This window comes from Solenopsis invicta, chromosome 2 (assembly GCF_016802725.1).
Source record: "Solenopsis invicta isolate M01_SB chromosome 2, UNIL_Sinv_3.0, whole genome shotgun sequence".
NCBI lineage: Eukaryota > Metazoa > Arthropoda > Insecta > Hymenoptera > Formicidae > Solenopsis > Solenopsis invicta.
In genome coordinates this window covers 14,787,425-14,813,163 of record NC_052665.1, presented here as the reverse complement: position 1 = coordinate 14,813,163, position 25,739 = coordinate 14,787,425, and the positions used below count along the sequence as shown (strand labels likewise).

Below are 25,739 nucleotides of genomic sequence, written 5' to 3'. Positions count from 1 at the left end.
TAGTATTATTAACTTTAAGATTCAGTGAAGTGATATGTCAAATATTATTAAAAAATAACAAAAATAAAAATGCGTTTTTTGCATTTTGAAAAACTATGGCCATCTTACCCGAGTTTACCTTAATTACGATCTCAGTTTAATTTACTTTTTATTTTTCTTTAGTTGTACGATTTGGAAAAGGTAAAGAGTGTCACGTCCCGGCCGAGCTCGACTGCCGACGGGGCAGTGCGCGGGCCTTTCGTCGAGACTGACTGCATTCAAAACTCGAGTTTCGGGGAGGTCCCATAGCCCAGGGAGGATCGCGTGGTTCAATTTACCGCGAATGAGGATCGAATAAGAAATTTTATGAAGCTGATTGTGACAGATGTGTAGAATGAAGCCGTCATGCACCGGGCATTACGTAACCGTGTCTAAAATATGTGACCAGTTTCCGCTATTGCGCAGCGAATAGCGAAAGTACAATGCAGGGCAAGAGACACTTGTTCAAAATGACAAGTTATTATATCAGCGGCGTTCATGCATGTATATATATGAAGAGACTACTCATTTATTTCTGAAGATTACTCGTTGCCCTTTACGTAGAATTTCAGGATGACGCTTTCTCGCTCCTTGACTGCTCGGTATCTGTTGTGCCTTGTGTCGTTCACTTGTTCACACGCGCGTATGATTTAACATATGCATGAGAACGGATGCGAGCAAGCACAAGGAGAATACGTATAACTACAGTTTATTCGCAAAATAATAGTGAAAGACAAAAGCATTAACCGAAATATGAACACTAAACGCGGGAAATGGAAAGTTACTTTTTAATAGTAACTTGTTACCGTTACTCGTTACTGACTCTCAAAAGTAACTCGTTACCGTTACATAGAAAGTAACTTTTCCGTCACTTTGTTTAATTTGAAAATAAAATTAGATTATATTTAATAATTTTAATATAATTCTAAACCTACAGTTCTTAAAATAAATAAAATTACAAACATTATATAGAATTTTCTAGATAAGATTCAACAACGAGCTATAAATATTGATTGAAAAGTAAAAATTAAAAATTATATTATAAATTCAAAAGTAACGATAAAGGTGACTGTTAAATTTGTTAACGTTACTAAAGAAATGTAACGACGTTACCGTCACAGTCACAAAAAATAAAAAGTAACGTCGTTACCAGTTGCCAAAAAAATAATTGTAACGGTAACGGCGTTACAAGTAACTCGTTATTTTCCATCCCTGACTAAGCGTTATAAAGCACAGAGTAGTTGACGAAACCCTAAGGATAAAATATTAAGCAATGATTAAGCACTAAGGATAAAACGCTAAACAATGATTAAGCGCCACGGAGCTATTATAATCGCAAAAAGAATTGGTTTAACTATACGCTAGAATTAGTACAAGAATTAGCACGTGGAATTTGATTATACCTTCGAGTTATTACAAGGAATTAGTACGTGCGCGGCGATGCGCGGATGTTGATTGAGTCTAAAACTTTGAACTAAAACCTGAGCTAGCTAACGTGCGCTCATCTCGGAGTTCCGGCGTCGGGAAAACGGTCGTTAGACAATATCTAAGGTCCGGAAAATCGGCGATATTTGGGTGCAACGCCGACAGCATTAGGATCCAAAAAAGGAGGATCCGACAAATCTCATTTTATTGCTTTAAGTAAGAAGAAAGGTGTAATAAGCAATCAGATGCGCAGTAGGCCATATGTCTCGACTAACCACCAAGAATTGGGTCCAAATGCTGGATTTTAATATAACTGCTGCTTTAAATGTGAAAGTACTGTGATATATACCGCGATTCATAATCGTTTTCGTGAATCGGAAACAATCAGAAATCCAAGGATTACTAAAAAAAAAAGAATGTGATAATGAGGGGCGAATTGGGACTTTATATTATTCCAAGTATTTTTACATTTTTATATTTACTTTTTTCTGCATTTTAAGTGTGACCACATGTGATTGTTTCGTATTCGAATTGTGAGAGTGTATTAAATTTGAGGGTGTACTAAATTCCATTGGCTCACCGAACATCGAGCGGCCGACGATGCACAATGTTTCACCTTTCTTCTTACATCATGGCTTTAAGGGCCGCAGATCTCGCGACAGCCCTGCATCAGAAACTGTCAGTACAAAGTGAAACCGTCGGGTTTCACTCTTACTATCTCTTAGCCGACCTGACGGTTCGTCAAAGTATCACTGGAAAAATTTTCGCCGTGCCACGGACGTGACGAGAGTAAGTTAAACTGAGATCAAAGTTAATCCACATTGATAGAAATGGGCATGAGACAGATACATATTAACAATCCCTTTGCGTCAGCGTGATTAAATAGATGTCGTCGTTCAATGAACGAATGATCATCGATCTGACAGTCGTCCATTTTCATCCGATCTATCACATCTACGCGAGCTTTTCTCCCCCTTTCGCCATCGTCCCTCTCACTCTTTCTCCCTCCCTCCCTCTCTCATCCGTTTGACTTGCTTGATTTGATTTATGGCCGATCGATGGCCATTATCCGCGGATTTGTTCCGCACCGGCGGCTCTATCCGAGAAATTTCGGTGGAATGGAATATTGGGGCATTCTACTGGGAATACGAAATGTAACTACGCACGGATGGATGTACTCACCACGTTACGGTGTCACGTGATTTTTGTTGAGCCAGGTGTAGTACAGTACATTGAGACAAATCCATTTGCTCGTGAAGCTACTGCAAACAATTGTCCTAACGTCACAGGGTCACCTACTGTGTCACAGAATGACACAGTAGATAGATGACGATAGATTCGTTATCAATCCAGTAGATCCTAATGCTTTTAATCTTAGGTTGTGTGTACAAAGAAATTTGTTCCTGTAGAACAAAATGCACGTTTCTTTGTGCTCTTACGGTTTTATTGTGAGCGAATAGTCGTAATAAATGTCCTTGTGAATATCGGCTGAAAGAATAATTTTGATTCTTTCTTCTACATATTTACATATGGAAAAATCACTTCGCAGAGAAAACGATTTCATTGAACTTAATAAATGTTATTTGTACCCAAACAAATTTATTTGGAATGGTCGTAACGAACCAATATTTGAATCAATAAGTACGACTAATAATAATAATAATGTTATTTTCGTTAAATAATAGATGTTCGAATGAAATAACATTTTTATTCAAACAAACAACATTTTATAAGCATTATGTCGATTAATGAAACAACTTTCAGTCAAATAAATAGGAATATTAATTTTAATGAAACCTTTTCTTTGTGTATTTAAATTATCCTCGAATAATTTAAATTAAACGAAGAAATGAAAACTATGTGTATGTGTGTGTTATGCAATAATTAATTCATATTTTATTATAACAATTGGTTTCTATATTGCATTGGCCGAATAATACGGCTACTTCTTAACGCACAGCCTGCAATGATTATACCGATGCAAGTAATTGCTTTATTTTGGCTCTAACAAAATTGCAATTTTATAATAAAATTTTTATTCGACACCTTTCGTATCTCGTTGTTTCATAAACGATCATTATATGAAGCAATGTACCGGCGACAAGGAGATTGAACAAACGTCTTAATTAAACGCTCGTCATTTCAACGGCGCATTAAATTGAGCATGTTTTTCCGCAGGCTTTATCCGGCCATAGTAGTGACATAAAGACAAAAGGCACCATTATCAGAGTTATCGAGTCGCTACCGTTCGAATCGGAGGTCCACAGAAAGATTATCGGTTCTTTCTTCAGTTATGCCAGAGCACAATCAATTGGAGAGAATAATTATTTTGTAAAATGAGATTATCGATTGTACTCGCTCCAATGTCACACAGCAAGAATAGCGTCACACGAATGATGCGACACAAAGATAAATTAAAAGATATTACATAGAATTAAAATTAAAATAGATTGTAAGATTAATTAGGATAGAATTAAAATGGCAAATAACCTCTCCGAGCATAATTTATTTATTAAACGGAGTCCAGCGCAAAGCGGTTGCAAATAAAAAAATTCAACTTTTTTATGCGCAATTCCTTAACTCGTACAAGTATCAGTCAAATTATTCAACAACTGAAAAATATATTAAGCGAGAATTAACTTTTAAACGTATTACTCATGGAAATTACTTAGATGGAAATCCTCCTAAAATTTCGCTTGCTGTGTGTGAAGACGGAATGAAAAAGAAGATTTGAGCTACCTGGAAAAAGAGTTTGAAGTTTCCCTTGATTGATCGATATGGTTGACCAATTTCATTGCTCAACTAAAATAAAATGGCGCGAAAGTAAAGTTTTTTCCAGGAAGGTCTCCCAAACCCCCTAGTGTGTTTAAGATTTAATAACAATAATAATATTTATAAAAAAAAATTTGCAGTGCGATAGACAGGATAATTATAGTATCATGCGTAAATCACATTGCCGTTCCATTTGCAGTCTATCATAAGATAATATCATTAAGTATGACGTAACGTCCATTAACGTCCATTAAGGGGAGGTTATCCTTCCAAAATCTCGGTGTTTTTCGATGTCTTCTCATAAAATACCATTATTATTATCATCAGCATAAATACCGCGCCGTAGCCAGGGAAAGTACGCTATCGCGAGATGGCACAATAAATATCGGTGTCACCGGCCATAATTAATCGGTTACAGGGATTGGATATGCCTCGCGCGCGCGCGCGCGCGTTTAATTGCGAGTAAACCGAGAAGAAAGATGGCGCCGTGGCGTCGCGCCAGCTCAAAACAATGAGATGCCGTGATGAGTGGCGGCACGAATCCGCCCGGTCGTTGCAATTAATTCGGATTTTCGACCGAATGAAACTGAAAAGGTGGTTTGCACCCGCATTCGCGGATCCACGAGCGGGAGGGAGAGGCGTCGCTTCGTGCGACGAGCGGCCGGACGAGAGGTCGGGAAGAGAGTTGAAGAGTCACGAAGCAAATATTTGCACTCGTACGAATAGTTCAGGAAGTTCGCCCGTATGTCGTAACTTGGCAACAAATATAAATTCCGTTAAGTTTCCCGATAGTGAGACATGAATGCTCATACGGAGTTGAGGGTATGTTACAAGAAAAACTTTTTATTGATACCGAATATCAAATGCGAATCGAACTCGCGACGGTGATTCGTAGCAGCGAGGTTTCTCGATTAATTCGGCATAGTTTTCCCTTCGCTATGGAGCAAAGACGTTCGTCGAAATTACATTTTTTATTTCTACGTCGCGTCGTCGAACGTAAGACGGCGAGATTTTTTTCTCTTTTTAGCGCGGTCGTCCGTCTCTGCAATGGCCGATCGAACTGCAACGCGGAGCTTTCTTCAACGCGCTTATGCGTTGCACAGATTCCGCGCTCCGCTCGCGACGATATTATTGCGGTGACGCGACAAAGGGGGTCAGAGGGGTGGGCTTGAATCGCTGGTTATGACGCCTCAATTACAGTGTATTTATACGCCGTCCGTCGCGCGACGCGTGATTTATCGACCTACGGGGTCGGTTCGCAGCGCGAAACGCCATGTTCCTTTCCACGGCGATGCTCACGCGGAAACCGGTATCGATTTCCGTCGGCATCTGGGCGCGATGACATTAAGCGTACCTATAAAACTTTGATATTAATCGAAATCATCAAGTACCGCGCGTGTCTCGCCGGCCGCTACGGCCGTCGCCGTCGCCGGCGCCGATCGTCGTCGTCCTTGCGATATCGCTTCGAAAACTCCATCGTGTCTTCTTTTCCGCTCGAGATCGCTAACATATCGCGTTATTTATCGCACGCCGTAGTCCCCTCGCAGACGGGGAATAAACAGGACGAAGTTACGTTATCGGGATACCGCTGGTGAGAAAATTTTCTCTTTAATCTTTCTTCTCTGCTCCCAGGCATTGAGTTTATGTTCCGCTTCTTACTCCCGTCGAGTTTATTTTCAAGCACCGTCGCCTACAAGCGAGCATTTTCTCTCGGCTGTACGTACAAACAACTTTCTTTCGACAAATTTGGAATCGATATCTCATGTAACCTCGCTATCCCTCCCCCTCCCCCCCTTCCAAAAAAAAGATAGCACCTCTTTTCTCTTTTTTACAACATCTCGGTCTCCGTCAAGAATGACGGTGTCTCCAATTTTTTTCTCAGAACAGATTTGCGCCTGTTATCTCTTCGTCCAAGTTTTTTCTTAACATGTGCGACATTTCTGTTGGTATAATGAAATTTGTCTCTCGTATCTACGGTTGTTCAGTCTCGCAACGTGAGTTTGTGAGTTACTACGCGATATTCATCTGATTTGATTAACCGATTTGTCCTCTCCTTCGGCTCCGACCACTCGAAAGAGAGAAAGGGAGAAAAACAATCACCGCGAGAATTAGGAGTAACGGAGGCCTCGTTCATCATCGTCGTGCCCGACATCCGGGCGCGAGCCCTTTTAACGCGTTGCAATTTCGACTTCCGTTCCTTTTGACAGAGCGGGAAGAGAACTCCCGTCCTCCCACGCGATGCTAGTTTAATTATCCCGGTCTCGGAGGCCGCGGAGGAAAAGTAGACGGAGACCGTTGGGGAAGAGGGAGGGAGAAAGAGAGACAGGCGAGCCGCGCGGAGTTTCAGAGAGAGATGAAGTTAACGATGAAGTTTTTTTCAGAGTTTCTCGCGCAGTCGAGGCAACCGAGGCACCGATATGCTGTTTACGAATGCCCCTTCCTTCCTTCCTTTCCTTCGCCCTGTTTCCGTTTTTTTTTTCCTTCCGCTTTTCCTCTGAAATTCCTTTAACGCGACCTACGCCACGTGACGAGGGATGAAAAGCTACGAGGAGTCCCTTTTCCCCTCGATCCTCGCGTCTGTTGTCGTCGCGATTTCTCGTGACGATTGGTAATTCTTTGAACGTCGTACCTTCCGTCACTTCTTATCAGCGGGAAGAGCGAGCAGGGAAACATCGTTATTGAGATCAAACGAAAATTTGTCGCTCTTTGATCAGGCGTGTGCCGTTGCTGGGAAACGTGCGAGTCGCCGGGCGCGTGCGCGCTTTTTTGAAAAAGATTATATCCCGGTTGAAGAGTGTGCCTCAGTGGAGCTCGCTAAGCTCGGATATACCGCGTGGATTAAGCGCGAATTAATTATCTCAGAGAAGCTCAGTAGAGCCGACATTTTAGTCTTCTAGACGTAATGGCGACTTTATGCCTTTGCGATAAAGCCGGCGAGGGTGTGCAGAATTGCAGATTAGAAATGCGAAGCGATATGAGAAACTCGACTACGTTATGTTTTACAAAAGTCTCATATTGTATTTCTCTTTGATATTATCATCTATATGTTTTTATTTCTATATTTATAATCATGGCACAAACAATTTTGATGAAATTATCCGCGCGATTCCTTCATTACTTACTTTTCTTTTCAAGTCTTCCTCGTTTCGTACTTGTGTATCGTAACGGAGATCTGATTTCTTGTTTCAGCTTGATTGATGTAGTTATATAAATTGTCTCTGCGATCCGGCACAAGATCGATGTAGGAAACTAGAAAAAGAGTCCATCATTGTTTCGGCACCGAACCATAAGATACTTCCTTCGGGGCTAATAAAAATAGAGAAACGTAATGAAATAACGATTCAACCTCTGCCAAAGCCCTTTGTTCGTTATCGTGTTTAGATCGATAAACTCGTTATCGGAGAGACGTCGCCGTTGGTTTCGTATCGGAACGAGGTTGACTTCGCGCAAGTTGCCTCTTGTCCGGCCTGATCCATTCCGACTTTACCGGTACTCCCGTGAGTACCTACTCCACGAGACGCGGAAAATGGTAATTGCCACAATTTCTGTTCCCTCTTATCTCCGAGTGAGCGGAAAGCGTCGCCGAGTGGATCAAACGGAATTTTCGTTGCGACTTTGATTAAAGTATAATTATTGAGGTTGCCCGAAGGAATCTACTGGGGGGTGAGGTCATCTCTTCCGAGAAAATCTCGTTACGAGATTTCGTCCGAGATACATTGCGCCCCATCATGATTGTGACTCCTTTCTACCGAAAGGAGTAATCTCGTGTACGTTCTTTATGCGACCATATTGACGAGAATCCGCCGATTCGGTCGCAAAACAGAATCGATAGCGGTAATGAATTGAATCTTACCGCTTCGAACAATTTAATATCCGTCGTATTTTCACTCATGTAATTAGTTCTTTGTCGATAATTATTTTCTTCTTTAACGTTCTTGTATCTCGAAATTTTCTTTTTTATTCCAGCAGGGCACCAATTACGTTATTTAAATTAGTAATAACATTTGCACTGTAAATAATCAGACGATTATGTAATCAGATAATTTATACGTTTTATAACGTTGCTAAAAAATCTCAATCTCTCTCTCTCTCTCTTTCTCTGTAAGCACTTTTGTATGCTCCTTCTGTTACCTTATTAGCTTTATTTATTTTTGTTACCTTTATCTTTTTTACTTTTACTTTTATTTTTATTTTATCTTTACTTTATCTTACTTTGTATCTATGTTAATTGTTTGTCCTTAGAGGGCTTGCCCTAGGGCAGTAATAAACGCTCAATCAACCAATCAATTAATTAATCAGTTTCTCTTTCTCTTTTTTTCTTACACACACACACACACATTCGCGCGCGCGCGAATTGTCCTTATCATCGTTACACATTTTTACGTAATGACGATAATTTTCGTGTAATGGGAAATATTATATGATTCCAGCTCGCGCGCGCTCTCTCCTCGCTTCCGTTTTATTCGCGCAAAATTGCTGCTTCACGTTCTTTCCTCAACTGATTCAATTGCGAATTCTTCCGGTGTGCCTCAACTGTAAATCGGAACACGACACGAAGCCGGCGGGAGGCGTTCTCCCTCCGTAACCGCGTAAGCTTATGCGCACTGCCGTTTCGATGCCCGCATGCGGTACGAGTTGACGCGCCTTGAATTTAATGGTCGACGACGCGAATCCGTCCACGGATATCGAGAGCAGCCGCTGCCACCGCCGCCTCGCAAACGACATAACGCATTTAGAGGGCCGTGCGTATCAGGTGTAACGCGATTCCACCCGGAAATCCCCAAATTCATCGAATTCCCGTACGCGGGATGTATCCAAACGATCGTCAACTGCGTCAGTTGCAATTGCGTTAACATGGTGTCGCGTGAAGGCGCGATTGCGAACCCGCCACCGCGGACGATTTCGATGTGTCGGAGATGACGACTGGCGTCATCGGCACCCCAGCTGCGACCCGTTTGCGGTAACACCGATGTGAGCGATATACGAATACCTATCGCGAATTTGAGGAATCTTAACGTATTGCACATCGTGTTGCACGGTTCGATTTTGTCAACTGGTTCACAAACAACGTTACTTTTATTTTTATAGCTGATTCTAAAATTATTTATTAAATCACTTGTGCGGAAACGAGTTAAATTCATCGAACAGATTTATTTCACATTGCAACATTTTTGATAAATAAATGAATAATTGTGGTTTTTTTTGAAATTCTAGAAAATTAATAATAATACCCACTCCCGCAAAAAAAATATATTTTTCAATGAAAAAGGTTTGAAGCACAGCATTTTGTTCGCCTGCATTTATAACTGCACCTGAGGGAAAAATTATTAAATTTTAATAAATACTCATTCGAATAGCATTGAAATAGTAATGAAATATTTACCGACTGTAAATATATATTTATATTCAGTAACAGAACCACTGATTTAATTTAAGTATCATTTATTCTCATAGAGTAAGTATTTACATACCATAAGTATTTTATTAATACTATTTGAATAAATTTATTTAAATTTAGGAATTTTTTTCTCAGCGTTTTTATGATTTCATGGATATAACACGCGTGCATCTCTTATCTTCCAAAGAATAACAAATACATCTATTAAAACTAAATTCCGGGACCAATCCGTACCGATTGGCGCAATGGTTGATATACGCCGGCAATAAATATTTCCAACTGTACCGAGATAATGGGTCGCATAATCGTCGAAATTTATTCTCCGGTGGCATTAAGAAAAGATTTCGGTAATTTGCGTCTGATTTCGGCCACGCTCGTCGTGTTGTGTCGGCGACAACAGCTTCTCCGCACCGGGGAAAGGGCCCTTTTGTCGGCCCGCGTAGGCGTAGAGGTCGTCTTGGCAGCTTCCTCCGTTCCAGAGTCGACGGAAGCTGCCCGGCTACCGTCGGGAGGATGTCACAATTAATGCTGACCGGGGCTCGTTAGTACGTTTCCTTTTTCCCTGACTCATATCGCCGATGGCGACCACCGAGAACCGGGAACGCTTCTAGAGATGTGCGGACGTCAACGAAAAAAGCACTTCCTGGACGCGCGTACGTGCTCCAGTTTATTTGGATCTTTACTGGCTCCTTGTTGTTGCGTGCATTAAGGATGCACAGCACATTTCTCTAAACACATTGAGAAAATTATGAAAGACATTACAGACTGTTTTATACTGCGTTTAAAAGTAGTAGAAAAAATTTGACGAGGATTTTCTGTCTGAATAAAAAGTCATTTCAAATAAAGAGTATACGTGTGCTCTAATGAAAATATAATTAATAATGAAATAAGAATTAATGAAAAAAATCTGAATTTTTTTATTTAAGTACTTTAAATATTGCATTCAAGATGATTTATGTAAAGTTTTACCGCAAGATGCAGAGGTCAGTTTTAAAATGAACAAAATTTATTTATTTAGTTACAAAATAATCCAATTTTTTTTTAAGTTTGACATTGGGCCTTATTATAATCTTATGTGTTTAATAAGGCCCAAATCGAAGACAAATAAAAAATAATAGAAAACTTAAAAGTTAGACAAAATTTTTATGTAATAAAATGTAATGATATTTTTTCATGATTTTTTAGTTTAAATTGAAAGTAAATTATCTTTGGAAATCATCTTTGGTATACGTCTTTAAAATTAACATTGCCTTATATCCCTTACAATCTTCTTGGTTATATCAATGGCTAAATCTATCACTCACTTAAAATAGTAATTACCTTATATTGCACAGTATGTGAAGACGGTTGTAAAGAATATGAGGCAATGTCAATTTTAAAGTCTGTTAATTTTTCAAGTTAAAATAATTTTACTTTGCAAGGACTGTTTTTTTGTATGTCCGATACATCCTCAAGCGTGTTGTTCTACTGGTAATGGAGATTTTTTTGTCTTCTTTCGTACCAATTCGAACACTTAAATCAGATAAAATCATTAATCTCTATACTAATAAGTTTCAAAGTCTTCATCGACTGTTCACGTCTGCACTTATTAGTTCATCATTTATTCCCGATTCTGATTCGCACTTTCTTCGAACGGGCGATACCACGTCCGCGGTGATGCGCGTAGGCGTAAGTGGCTCGATTCTCGGCCGCTATTTAACGTCGTCGCGTCCCAACCGGCGCCATAAATCACCACGAGATAAAACCTCGCGTATGGAACCTCTTGCGTTGAGCTCGCACCGGAAACGTGGGTTAAGTCGACACTTCCCACAATACTGGCCCTCATCTCCACGTCATATGCTAATGCGATATCATGTCTGCCGCGTGAGGAAAGACGATCGGTAGATAAATGGTTTTCGACGGGCATGAATAATGGTTGGATATCATCATTAACGATTTCATTCGAGTAACGCAGCGAAATCGAATCGCAACGTTATATTTATTTACAGTCACCATCTGCAGTGTATTTGTAGGATGTCCATATATGTTTCGCAATATATTTAGATTAAATCGGTCCATACGCGTACGCGACGAATGCCATAAAATTCTGTGCCTTTTAGTGCTGACCCGGTTTGGTAGTTCATTTTTTATCTTTTATCAGAACGAATCCCGGGATCAGCGCGGCGCAGCCGCCCCATATGAATAATTATCAGAAATGGAAGTAAATTAGTTACACCGCGAAACGGATTCCATTCGGTTCAATTTCGACGTGTATTTTGGGAAAGAAAGTTTTCAACATTATAATCGATGATCACGACGCTATCGGGAAGTATCATTGAAGCTTGAATTATGGATAGCATTGGTTAATTTCCTGGTACATACAGATTCGTGTAAGCGCATCAGTGTGATACACAACGTGCAATCAGCTTATAGGCGAAACGATATGGTCGGGCCGTGTTTATGCTTATCGTGTTTGTTGTATCGTATTTGTTTATTATTCGTGCTATGTAGATCTTAAACAACGTCGACAACGACGGGGAAAAGCAGCGGCCAGCGCGAATCGGCTCTCGCAACTCCGTTGAAACAGAACAAACGAGACTGCCAGCTCGCTTCACCGCTAATTAGATCTCGAAAACTGGGTCACGCCGCCGCGCCGTTGTAGTTCATATTGAAGAACGAGAAAACGGGGGACTTCCCGTCGGAAATTTTCGAGCGAATTTTTGCACGATTCTTATTAACGCGGCGGCTAAAGCTTTCAGCTACGTTTGAAAATTTTGAATGCAATGTGTGTGTGTGTATGTATTTGTATCAATCGTTCTCGAGCATTATGCTCCATTTCGAAAATTACAAAGTCAGGGTTTTGAAATTGGTTCAGAATCGACATCTCGTATCTCAGTGCTAAAACGATTTTTGATTCCGTATAATAAAAATGATTGAACTTTTCTCTTTCCCTCTTTATCTGCCTATCTATCTGAAATGAATATTGCAACGTGTGATAAAATAATATCAAAAATGTATGTCAAACGAGATTATAATTATGTTTTGTGATAAACAGAATTCGGCGATTTCAGCAAGCTGATGCGAATGTAGGAGGCACGTGCGACACGTGTTCGCTGGTTGTGGCTTCTGTAATGGAACGCATATGTTCCATGGAAATTTCTCCAAGGGGTGAGGCTTGTTAATTTCGCGGCATGCTTAATATAAAGGAATATTATCTGATCCATATCCGCGAATGGCAGTGATTGGTCTTATTAATTAGCGTCCATTTGTGTTCATTGTTTTTTGATGTATGTGAGAGCTTTTCTCATATATTGATACAATTAATTTTAATAATTAAAATTATTAAATTAAATAACTACCGCACGCTTCACATTTACTGAAAGTAACTATCCAATGCATATACGTTATTAGATTTTTGAAATGCATTTTAATTAAAATTAATTTAATTAACGCTTTTATAAATCTCATTTTTATCATTAAATAACATTACAATTAAATGTTTCTTTCGCTAGAGGAAATTGCTATGAAAACACGCACATACATACACGCGTATATCACAGATTTGATTTCTGAAGTGATTAAGAGTTGAAATAGTCGACTATTATATTGCGATCCAATCTGCCGCGATAACAAATGATAATTCATGAAAAATCTAATTTAATCTGTGTTTCTTTATTATTTTATTAATTGTTTAATATTCATATTTATTATTAATTTCTTTATATATATATAAATTGAATACTAATTGACAATTATAACTTTTTACCAATACAAGTGTTAACTTTTATGATTTTGCGTATCGGAAATCATACATTTTGGTTGAAAAAGTAAGACTTTTGTTTTTGAATTTTTTACACATATTACTTTGTGATACACGATACAATAAACTTCATTCGTATTGCGAGTGTTGCGAATATGTATCATTAACGTTTATTGCGAACTCACAGGCCAACTGCAATTATTTCACGTATTTTAGAACATATTTTATCGATGGGCGAATTAAATTGCATATGGTCGAGTTAATCCAATGCAATATTCTGACTTTTGTAACATGGTAAAAAATACATTCTCTCAATAAAGCCCGTCACTATCGTCAGCTCGAAAAATATATGTATTTTTCAATGTGTATACGCGTTTTTAATCTCACTTTTCCGCTTTCCTTTCCGCTTGAACAAAATTATCCGACTCTGTCATTATGATATACCCGGAAGTTAGGTATTTTACGTAGAAGAAAGGTGTCGTGTGTTTGCCAACGCGCAAGTAGCTCTAGGATCTCTGTGTCGCGTAGGGAGACCAGAAGGATTACTGGGTCTTTCTTTGTTTACACGTTATATTTCCATTTAGCTGCCGACGTCTTCTAACTCGAAATTGTCGTAGGATCATTGTTATCCTGGAGTTACGCTAGATATATTGCGTCCTACACTCGACACTACTATTTCTCTCCTCAGATTTCTTAGAATACACGGTAAGTTTCGCTGATACATTGCGTTTTAAGCGATTGCATTATAGTGCTTAGGGAAAAATCGACAAATTTTTGAGAAGCAATATAATTTAATTTTACAGATTTCAAATTACTTTTTTGAAATAAAAATTAAATATCGGAAATATACAGAAAAAGTATCTTATCGCTTATTTACTAGTTGTTGAATTTTTTTTCTAAAATTATCCTAAGACGTATCGCGCCCTCAATTCAAAACTTGTTGCATAATGAAATTGATTTCAAATTTTCATTAATTTATTTATATATATCATTCGAGTTTTTATTTCAAAGGACTCATTGATGTCGACGAGTCTGTAATAGCAAATTCGTAATTGTCACGGGTAGAAAGTCGATCGTCTTTAACGACGTGTATGTTGATCTCTCGATAAACCCGGTCGCGACACACGCTATCGATTGTAGCTTGCCGCAAATACGGCGCAGGCGTGATAGTCTGGCAACAATTGCGCCATGTAAAACACCGAGTCGCATTCTCGAAAATTGGAAAATGGAAAACAGATTAAAAAAAGATCTGCGTTACACGATCGCGCCGCAAGCATGTCACGTTCAGAATTGTTCAAAATTAAACTCGGAAACTTCATTCGGAAATCAAATTTGAAGTCGTCAGGGGAAACAATCAATCATATTTCGAGAACACACTAATAATTTCTGCATGCTAGATTCCCACACACTCATATTTGCATAAAAATTTATTTCATTATTGTCGAGATGCAAAGCGCGGCATACGATATTTTTTTTTTTTATATCATTGCTGTTATTGTTGGATACGTAATTTTGTTTGACATTTCTCCACCGGGTATTTATTCTAAAGGACGCACATGAATATCCAATGCAATCCTTTGCCATCGAGAGAATAGTTGTACGTGCGAGTGAATCGAGTTTTAATCCAGTTGCGTCAGTAAAACCCCTCTTTGCCGGGATTAATGATCATCGTGGTCGCATGCCTCAAAGCCGATTGATCGCATAACGCTACGCAGCTTCGACTAATGTCGCACCTGATAACCTATTTGCGGCCTATTTCGCTGCACACTATCTTGTTGTTGAAAAAAACAAAAGCGGAATCAGTAGGGAGATAAGGGAAATGCATTATCTCTCCACGTTTAATCGGCCGTCAATCGCGATTTCTGGACGCTGTTCCAATCATTTGTTAAAAGGTCGATCGTTCCAGAAGAAGAAAGCGCTTCTATTTTTTATAATAATTGCTGGAAATCTAATTTCGAGATTAAAATAAAAAAAAAATAATAATCTGAAATTAGGTCTTTGATATCAAGTGAGAATGTATTTTTCGAGTTACGTAGTATAGTTATTTCGTGGTTTTATACTCGTGTATACCGCAAAATCTCTGAAAAATCCTTCTAAACATACAAAATCGGAGGTCGCTTCGCGGGTTTTTTTTAACTATTACTTTGTACCGTTCGTACCGCAACATCCAGATCTATTTCTAAAATAAATCTGCAATGTGAATCAAGAGATGGCTATATTGGTTTGCATCCAAGTTAAAAAAAAAAATAAATAAAATAAAATAAACGAGAAGAGTTGACGTTTCAATTCATGTATGCTGCGTGCTGTGTTTCCGAAGGGAAAACAAAAACATGGGAAAAATAAGGACAATACATAAATTCAATAAAAATAATCCAGCAGCGATTAAAGCCTCCACGGTAGAAACGTGACAATATAGCAGTCCACTGCGCGCCGCTGAATAAATAAAAGACGTGGCATTTCAATTATCGCGCTCCATAATTTCGAGTAGGACAAACGAATAGGCCGCAGAGCGTCCGAGCGAACTTTTCGAATGCAAATCTACGTGCCATTCATCGTATAACAATCCTTCGTTAGGAGAATCTCAGGACGCGGGGAAATGTGCGATTCATTCGTAATAACAAAAATTTCTCCGTGCCTTTTTTCCCACTCCCTCGACCACGCTCGAGTTTTATAGTTCCTTCCAGATGCGGTAAATTATCGAGGAGAGGATCATTTCTCTTCGTTCGCTCGGGGAGTCGCGCAGAGTCTTTACGATCGGTCCAACTGAGCTTTTCACGAAACTACATCACGGATGCTGATTGGTTTACGGTCTTTCCACGTCCACTACGTTTTGCCTTCTCGACCTCGACCTCGCCGTCAATGCATATCCGGTGCATATCCGGTGCACCTCATTCGATTATGTCCCCCGCGCGTCTTGCAGAGTTATCACGTATGAAACTGACTAGTGCAATCCAATTATTGTCACGGCGGCGCGGCGGCGGCGTCACGACGGATCCCACCCCACCCGGACAGATTTTATTCAGCTTTGATACGTTACGAACGTCATCGTCGCGCCGAGAGCTTTTATTCGAGCTGGTTTCAACCGGCTAGAAAAGATTATCGTATAAAGAAAGCGATGCGATGCGATATCGTACGATGCGAGTTCAGTTACAAACCGAAGCGTTTATTCGCGTAATCACACTCGTTTTATCTTCATGTTAATATGAAACATCTATTTAAATTTGTGATTTTTCTTCTCTTACTACGTATTATTTGTTAATGAACTTATGAAAAAAAGATTCTATACATAATAGATTTAAACATATGTATATATTGGTAAAATTATAGATGTATGATACACATTCGCATTGATAGTCCACAAAAATATGAAGAGTTACACGTGTATAAAATATCGCAGAGCATTAAAAAAAAGTGCGCAAGCTAAAACGTTCGAAATAGTTCATCGTAATCCTTACGCGATCATTTCGTTTAACAGTTTTTTTGGCGGTTTTTACAGTCTGTTTTTGTTTATTATATTATATATTTGATCCGTTTAATTAAATAACACTTTTAACGTTTTTAAGAGGATCTCGCTTTTGGTAGACCCACATCAATTATACCAATTTGTACCCATTTTTAGGAATTTTTTGGAATAAATATAAAAACTGTGAACTTGAAACGTGATACATTTACTCTTTGATGTTTAAACGTTTTTTACCAATTTTTTCAAATATTAGAAAATATATTATTGGCTATTATTTGCAAATGTATATGAGCGTGTAGAAAAATACCGTCTCATGCTGCCATAATTTAAGATGCAGACATTATTAGAAACGAAAAGTTAAAAAAAAATCTTAATCCTCACAAATGTAATTCTTGTCCAAATTACAATCAAAAAATTGATTTTTGTTTGTAAAAACGGTAGAGTTTTGAAACAAATTTGATTTTTTAATTTTTTTATTTTTTCGAGATTTTCTTAACAAAAAAATTGAAAAATTGAACTTTTTGATTGCAATTTGGATAAAAGAAGAAAGTGTTGCAAATATTTCTTAACAATGTTAACTTATTCGAATTAAAACTATACTAGTTAGTCTAGCCAAAATGTTGAAAAATGTTTCGAAAGAAACATGCTAAAAACCTTGCTAACAGTTTATAAAAACTTTTGCTTAAAACTTAAAAAAAGTCTTACTTTTTTAATCTGTTTCTCTCTCTCTCTCTCTCGGTTCAAACTATTAAAAATTACCTAAAAAGTAATAATTGATTTTTTGAAACTCAAAAGTGAGAATGAGGGATTTGTTATTGCATCGTCAATTATTATTATCGCAAATAACAAATGCGGAAATTGGTAACGCGTTGGCTGTTAGTCTGTTTTCTTGCGCTCTTTCCAAGGGAAAAAGTATTCGATACTGATCCAATTAGACGCCACGATCTTCTTCGCTGACTCGGCTCGTTTCAGAGAGTAGAAATTTGCTGAAGCTGAAGTCTAAAGTCACGCGGATATTGCGCGTCATAGTTAGCCACTTTGCTCAGGAATGATTACTCCCTTTCGACCATCCTACACTTTTTTACCTCGTATATACCTTCGAGGTATTCGACGGTGGTAGACGGCAAACTTAGCTCAACCAATAATTTGTCGTTAAACATCAACACGTGGTTCTTAACTTACAGACTAATTATCTTTTTTAAAAGTGAATCCTTATGTTTTTACCTTCGTACCTTTGAAGCGAAAGATAAATTCCGATTATTTTTAACTGGTTCCTAGAATATCAAATTTTTTTGTAGCCTCATTCCATCATTCTTGAACGTCCTTCCTAATTATTATATTTTGATGGTCTAAAATTATTTTCAGATCTGTATCTAACCAATTTTTATTTCCGTACAATCGTTTTTTCCGTACATGTATAGTCATCTAATTGTAGTTGGATTAAATTTGAGATCGGCGTTACACACCTTTGTCAGAGAAGTATTAATTTGATATCAAGAAAATCGCGTCCCTGGAATTTTCGATAAATCTTCCGGCTTACGTACTTAATAAAACTTCACTTTTGATGATATTAACTATTAATTTTATTTAATATCTTGTAGTAATACCGGCATGATAAAGGATGATATTCGTGATAAATTCAGATGTCATAAATTTACGATGTCGCTCGTACGTCTTCTCTTTTGAGGCGACGCGCGACGCCTGACGTAGTCGGTTCGGAGTGGTAAGTGCCGAGGGTGGCACCGGCTATATCGTGGCTTCTAATTTCCACCGGCGACCTTGGGCAAAGAAATCGTAAATTTCTCACGCCCACGAGTTCTACCTGGGCGTGGCAGGCGCGACGAGGGAGGAAGCAGATGGAGAGACGACCGAAGGGACGGGGATCTTTTCCTTGAGAATCGAAAGCTCTCCCTTTAGTCCCGTTTCCATGTCAGGCGGAATTCCGACGGCGATCATTTGTCCCCGAGACGTCGTAACTGTCTCAAAAAAAAGTCGCACATTTTTCGTAGCTTTTTCACTCTCATCACGGAAATCGTAAAAGTGCTTCCCTTAATCCTGGATAGAAATGCGTGGTCAGAGAAGCTGCTTTCGGCAAGGAAAAACTCGATGGCGTCGCTTAACTGGAAAAATGAAACGTGCCTCTTGGATTTCTCAAATTTTTCTTCGCTGAATAAAAGAAATACAAATCGGTAGATGAAGAAAAATGTGATAACTGTAAAAACCGTTCTATATCGTGATATGGCACAAGAGAGATATTTTCAATTTTCATTTTTACTAGAGTACCAGACGAATAAAAATCGAAGTAATTCGTTTCAATTGTGATATGGCTTTTACATCTCGTCGAATTTTGCTGTTAATTCTCACGATGAATGCATTTCACTTCGTGCATATAACTACGTTATATTTTCGACACGGCAGCGGTTACAGCGCAACCCGTACTTTGCGTACCGTTATCGGGGAAAGTCCGCGACGTACCCTGTAATCAGAACACTTTCGCTACGCCAAGTCAAAAGCAATAAACGCATTTCGTATCTTAACGCAGGTGCGCATCCCGCTTTGGTAACGTTTACCTGCAACTTCGTCGACACGTCGATCCTTACCCCCAATTCTGTTTCTATCGTAGATAGATCACGAGGATCACTCTGCGCGCGTGAATACGTGTGACCCAACGAAAATCTATATGATTTCAATTTTTATTTTCAACATTAAAGTTTAATGCAGTTTTAATTTTGAATGTAGCTAAAAATTTAATTAATTGTGCAAGCGCAAGGAGAAAAGGAACAGAATGCAGTTGAATTTGTAACGCACTCTGAGCATCGTTTTTTGCGTGCAATAAACCATCACCGAATACGCGCGCACTCAGATGCCGCCACCGAACTACGCTACCTCGCCGCGCACGCGCTCCACCAAACCGATTCCGAGCGGCGGGGATGCGGGACCCCGAGAGGGCCCGAAGATCAGCCGAACATTTCCGACGCCGGAATCACGGTATATAAGTCGGGAAATGTGAGGTAGCTGGAATCTTCATCTCCATTCATCTCCGACTAGTCGGCCAGATCCGATCCGCCGACTAGTCTTCCCGAAGAAATCTCTCAGGTTTGCACGAGAGATAAAGTGTTCTTTGTCTCCGTCGACGGTCTAATTTCCGCCTTGTTACTCGCCAGTTACGAGATTAAGCGTGTTTAGTCTCTGCCAAAGATTCTTGATAACCAGTACCACAGTATAAGTAAGAACAGTAAATTTACTCCTTTACAAAGCGCGGAAATAGTTGTTCTTCGCGCATGACCAAGTAGCACAATCAGCACTATGGCGGTAAAGTTTTGATTGGATGATTCTAGCATATGGTGTCATTAACCCGACTCAGATTGAGTTAAAACACTGCACTCGAAAACGCTATTGGATCCACCCACAACCAGCAACATGGCGATCTTGTAGTCTTTAGATCAAAATTGCCGACACCGAGTAAATCTACTGTTCTTATTTATACTGTGCCAGTACCTTCCCAGCAACATCCATCCACCGGTTCACGAAGGAGGCAAAGTGTTCTTTGGCTTCACCGAGAGCTCTCGGCGCGAGAACTGGTGCATCTTCGCCTTGCCGTATCAGTCCCGCAGCGTACTGTATCGCAACACTCCGGTAATCCATATACGCGAAAATAAAAGGCCGCACGCCTGTTGTATCGCGGCGCGAGCCGGCGAGCCCCTGTCCGCGCGCCCTGCCGATCACGTACCGCGCTACGCGTCGTGCAAACTCACATAAAAATTGCGCGCGAATGAAACACACGTGCGACCGCTGAATACAGATCACTCAGCTGATCGCGCAACATGCCAAACATCGAGAACGCGTCATTTCCAGTCGGGTAAATAAATCCCGTCGAATGCAACCGTTACGGTGCGTTATCAATTAAACTAACGACCGATTGCTCCAAACCACATAAGCGCAACAGATCGGCACTTTTGTCGCAGATCGCGTCCGGAAAAAAAACGAAGTAACTACATTGTAATTCCGTAAGGACTTCTGAACCGAGCACATCGGAATGGGAATTATTGTAATCGTTGCTGTATAATAAACGCTACGTACTCTCTAAATTCTTCGGAGTGGAATCCCACTTTAAAAGTGTGAAAATCCTGCCACTCTTTATCAAGACTGGCAGGATTTTCACACTGTTAGAGTGAAATTCCACTTTTTTAGATGAAATTTCACTCCAAAAAATTTAGAGAGCAGAGTACTATAACTATATCGTTTTATCTAATTCTCTCGGACCCGCCTTGTGCCGAGTGAGCTAGTCCGTGCGCAAGAAAGTCAGGTCGTTACAAATTTTTACGAATAAAAGGTCGCAATTATTTCTGAACGCCTCGCTAACTCTTCACTGAATAAGGAGGGTCTTAGAGGGCCTAAAAAAAGGGCTTCAATTTTCTATTAAAAATATCGCAATTACGTCAGTTTTTTAATCGATTCGACGAACTTGCCAAGCATAAGTTTTACTATCATTTTCTGATTAAAATTTTCGTTTTATTTCAAAATTTATCTAAAAAATAATAAGAGCTTCTCTGAAAGCTGAAGTTTTTGAATTGCCCGATTAAGCATTAATCATCTCCGACGTCGAAACACATGTGCAACTACATAATGCTCTATTCCAAGAATCATAAATTACATGAAGATTAACTCGCATACGATAATCTCACTCCTGCTGCCGCAAGTCAAGCACACTCTATCTTTCTGTTGCAGGATGGACTATGAGGAAACGCGGCTGGTAGTAGACGAGCGGTCGGCCACGCTTGCACCCTATCGTCGGTCGCTGTTGTCGACGAGTTCCCGGTACGTCCAATCCCGAAGCAAGCGGCAGGTGTTACGTGCGACAGCAGACACGAGCTCGATAGGTACGATAATCGGGGGTGGCCCGGTCGTTGCCGCCGCCGGGCCGGCGATGCGACGATGAGCTCGCCGAGGGTGCTGCTATCCCTCCACACCCGACCAAAGGTAAGAGTCGTGAGACTTTTACTCGAATATTACTGACCTACATTGCATCTATGTCTTCTAGTTTTTTAATTAAAAAGATTTGGCTTTGACTCTTATTAATTATTTTTGCGACTTATACACGATTGATTTGGCAACAGTAGCAGATATCTCCTTGAAAGGATTAATTTTAAAATAATTGACAATCTATTCGTGATAGTCTTCTTCTGATAGTCGAACAAAATGTGTCATGTTTTTACGAGAGTTAAATTATATTTGGATAAATTGTTTTTAGTTCGATATATTTATTATTGACACACCACGTAGAAAGAGATATGGTGTATTTTTGAGAAAATTAAATTACCCTCGAATAAATTATCATTTTTCGTTTTGTTTGACGCGCAGAGGGGGGCTATCTTGTGTATGATGGAGCACACGTTGATTATACATCAAACTATATAAATCGAGCAACCTTGAGGTATGGCATCTCACGGCATATCTCACTGATCCATTTATCCTTTCGGTTTTTACGTAATAAGAAGAAAGTAACGAAACGTGTAATCATCGAGTGCGAAAGCACACCGGTGCGCGAAGTAACATTGCTTGTTCTTCGTGCTTAGCGAGGGCTAGATTGCCGAAACGTTACAGAAACGCGACAAACAGAACGCAGAAGAATGTTGTTAGTGGGAGTGGCGATAGTTTCGTGCCTAATTCTCTCACCTTTGTGCCTCGACAGCCCCGTGTAATAGCAAGGCCGGGTAGTCTCGAAAACTGCATCAACGAGGCCGAGCGACGAGGAGCGGCAGGCGGTTCAAGGCCGAAACTATCCGCGTGGCCATGGACCACGAGGCGAAGAACGGAACCGGCAGCAACGACAACGAGGAGTACACCAATATTTACTTCATCGTCGGCGACCGTAGGGAGACGGCCACTTACAAGGCGAACCAGGTCACGGACATGGAACTCAAGGGTGAGTGGGAAAGTTTTATTGCCACGTTGGCGAAAAGTTTCATCGACTTTTCTGTCGTTCTCGAGCCAACTTTTTTATTTATTTAACGCAGCATTTTTGAAATATTCGTGCGTGTTGAGACGGTACACCTGTGTGTGTTGCGCGATCAACTAATTGTCGTAAAACCGAGGGTATATAAGCGGATTATAAGCGAATTAGCATAAAGCAGAATTATAGAGTAAGAATCTTGATTATATGTATTGTATATATATATATATATATATATATATATATATATATATATATATATATATGTTGACATTTCCATAAAGTTGAAGTGTTTATTTTTATAAAATCAAATAATGAAATATGAAAATACGTTTCTCATATTTATTATATACATACGCATAAATTATACAGAAGTTTTGCAAAAATTGCGTCAACAAATCGAACAACTCTTCTATGTACGTAATAATTGTTATCAGAGAGAACGCGCGAGAACGCTAATAATTTGCAATCACATCGCGATAACAGCTTCGTCGTGAAAAGCTGTTATAACTTGCCACCGTTCACTGTGTATGCAAAAATATTATAATGATAAAGTTGTTAAATAAGTTCTCAAGTCGAACATTAACAGCCGATGAAAACCTTTAGGAGATAACAGCTTTTTAGCGACCCGAGATTATTGTCTCCTTGCTATCTAGATACAGTCGGCACTTAAGAAGAGTTTTTATCATCATTAAAGCTCAGTAGGTGTCTAGGTATGAATACAATAAGATTCATTACTGATTCGCGAGTATTCAATTTATCTGTAATCCAACTGAATCGCGAGGGAAAGAGGCATTAACGCGAAAGTTAGCTGTTCATTAATCTTTCGACGCGGGTGAGATATTTTATCCGGGCCGAATATCTCACGTCGACGAACACCCTCACCCCTGTCCCCGTACGTCTCAAACTTTTCACTCCGGCTTTATGGCCGCGCGAGAGTGTACTTTGGATAAAAGCGTGAGAAGCTTCCTCCCGTCAATGGTATCGGAAGGCGGGCGAATATTTGACGTTCGTAGGTTTTAATCAATTTAATTATATCAATCGTGACGCGACGCGACACGCGAGCCAGCCAATCCCGCGAAGCGAGACGTCCGCTTTACGCTTTCGCCCGTCGCCCGATATGAAAGCTTTCCCTTCGAAGCACTACCGAAATTATGTTTGCCCACACTTCACCTTCGTGCCATGACCTATCGACCGGACCCGCCGCACCGCACCGCGCCGCGCCACGCCGTTCTCCTCGGCTCGCCGGTCGAGTGGCCGACCGAGTCGGCGCCCCTTACAACCCCCTCTGTCTGGAGGTAAAATGACATGAGCACGCACTTGTGCCATAACTCGTTCCTCAACTCTTTCAACCCCTTCACAGCGGGAGTAATTTTCGTCGATTTTTGAGGGAAGCGACACGATCTCGAGTAAGCGCGCATACAAAAGCAGCCAGATCGAAAATTTTTTATCTCGCTCGCCCCGTTGACACTCGGCTCCTTCATATCTGACCTGATTTGGGTTTCTTTTCCATCTGGCTTTTCTCTTGTCCCTTTTCTCGGTTGACGTAGTTTTTCCCCCTTTCCGCCACTTTATAGCGTACCGTATTTTGCTGTACCACTTTATGCGTTACTGCAATGCGCATTATACTTTATAATATATTGTAATATACTGTATACCGCAGTTTTATTATTATACGTTTTGTATTGTTACCTGCGGTACGCATCACAGTTTTATTTAGATAGCAATACAATGGATTTTCCATTTTGGGTAATTTAAAACATTGTTCAATTAGCCTCTGCACGGCGCATATTGCTTTATTTCACTGTTTATCCACGTATCGTAATGCTCAACCGCTATAAAGCATACTCAAAATTACAAACTCTTCTAACTTCAGTGAATTAATTTCAATTACTCCGCAATGTGGTTTATTGTTAATTATACTACAGCTTTTGCATCTATAAAAAAAAATATTTAATGATTTAATTAAGCTCTCTAAACTTAGATTATTTAATGATGTACTAATTAATTATTGTTCTCGTTGTGGAAATCAACATGTCAGGAATAGAATATTTCAATTTTCGAAATGTCGGTCAGCAATTATTCCTGCGTGTCTAATGCTAATGTTATCGGGTAATAATTGTAGTAAAATAGTGTGATTAGTCAGTGAGATGGTATCGTGCGAATTTAACGGTGTGCGTTACTTATACGAGGCTACATTAGTTAATTAAAATTCTAATGCAATTACAACAGGTGTACAACCTTGTACGCCTGTTAAGGGAAACAGCTTTGTCAGCAATGATGTTACCGGCGACGATACACGACGGTACAGAGTCATACTACACAACATGGACAAGTCTCGTCAACGGCGCCTTATCGTACAGAGTGATCTCCAACCCTTTGCCTAGAACCCGTTGTCCTAAAACCGAGAGCTTTCCGATCCCTTTAATTTTCGATGTGTAACGCTCGAGGGCAACTGCACGTCGCATTAACCCGTGATTTTTCCGTTAAAATTTCAGCTCGTCAATCAAGATTGACGTATGCAAAAATGGCGAATCGCCAAAAGTGGCGGTGTAACTCTCCCCCTCCCCTCCGCGTTCTATCGATCACGCGGACGCTAAAAACCGTAATTAAAAAGAAACATGGCTATTTCGATTAATAGATTAAAAAGGGGTTAACGAGACCGACGGAGATAAAATGTGCGTGTATCAGTCCGTGGCGAGGTTTTTCGTTAAATTTTTATGTTGATGTCGGGAAAACAGAACTCTGTCGTTTATACCGATCGATTTCAAGAATGTAACATCGCTTTAATTACCTTCTGCAGTCTCGTATTTCCAAGATTACATGCCGTCGTTGTTACGACCGTTGTTATGACGGTCGTATCCTCCTCTCCTCCTCCTCCTCCTCCTCCCCAGGAGGGGGGCCTCCTATAGGCTCTCACGTTCTTCCATCCCGGTAGATCGGCTATGGAACACGTCGCGTCGCTGCTGGT

At 39.9% G+C, this 25,739-nt stretch overlaps 1 protein-coding gene across 2 annotated transcripts in view; it reads left to right on the top strand.

Annotated features, from left to right (window-relative positions):
• Positions 1 to 25,739, top strand: part of LOC105197537 — a 153,902-nt gene that overhangs the window by 87,243 nt on the left and 40,920 nt on the right. For both annotated transcript variants that reach the window (XM_039446058.1, XM_026131231.2), the window contains exons 3-4: positions 21,544 to 21,795; positions 22,508 to 22,741. In XM_039446058.1, the coding sequence (XP_039301992.1) occupies positions 22,609 to 22,741 (133 nt within the window). In that variant the 5' untranslated portion in view covers positions 21,544 to 21,795; positions 22,508 to 22,608. The remainder of the gene's footprint in view (positions 1 to 21,543; positions 21,796 to 22,507; positions 22,742 to 25,739) is intronic.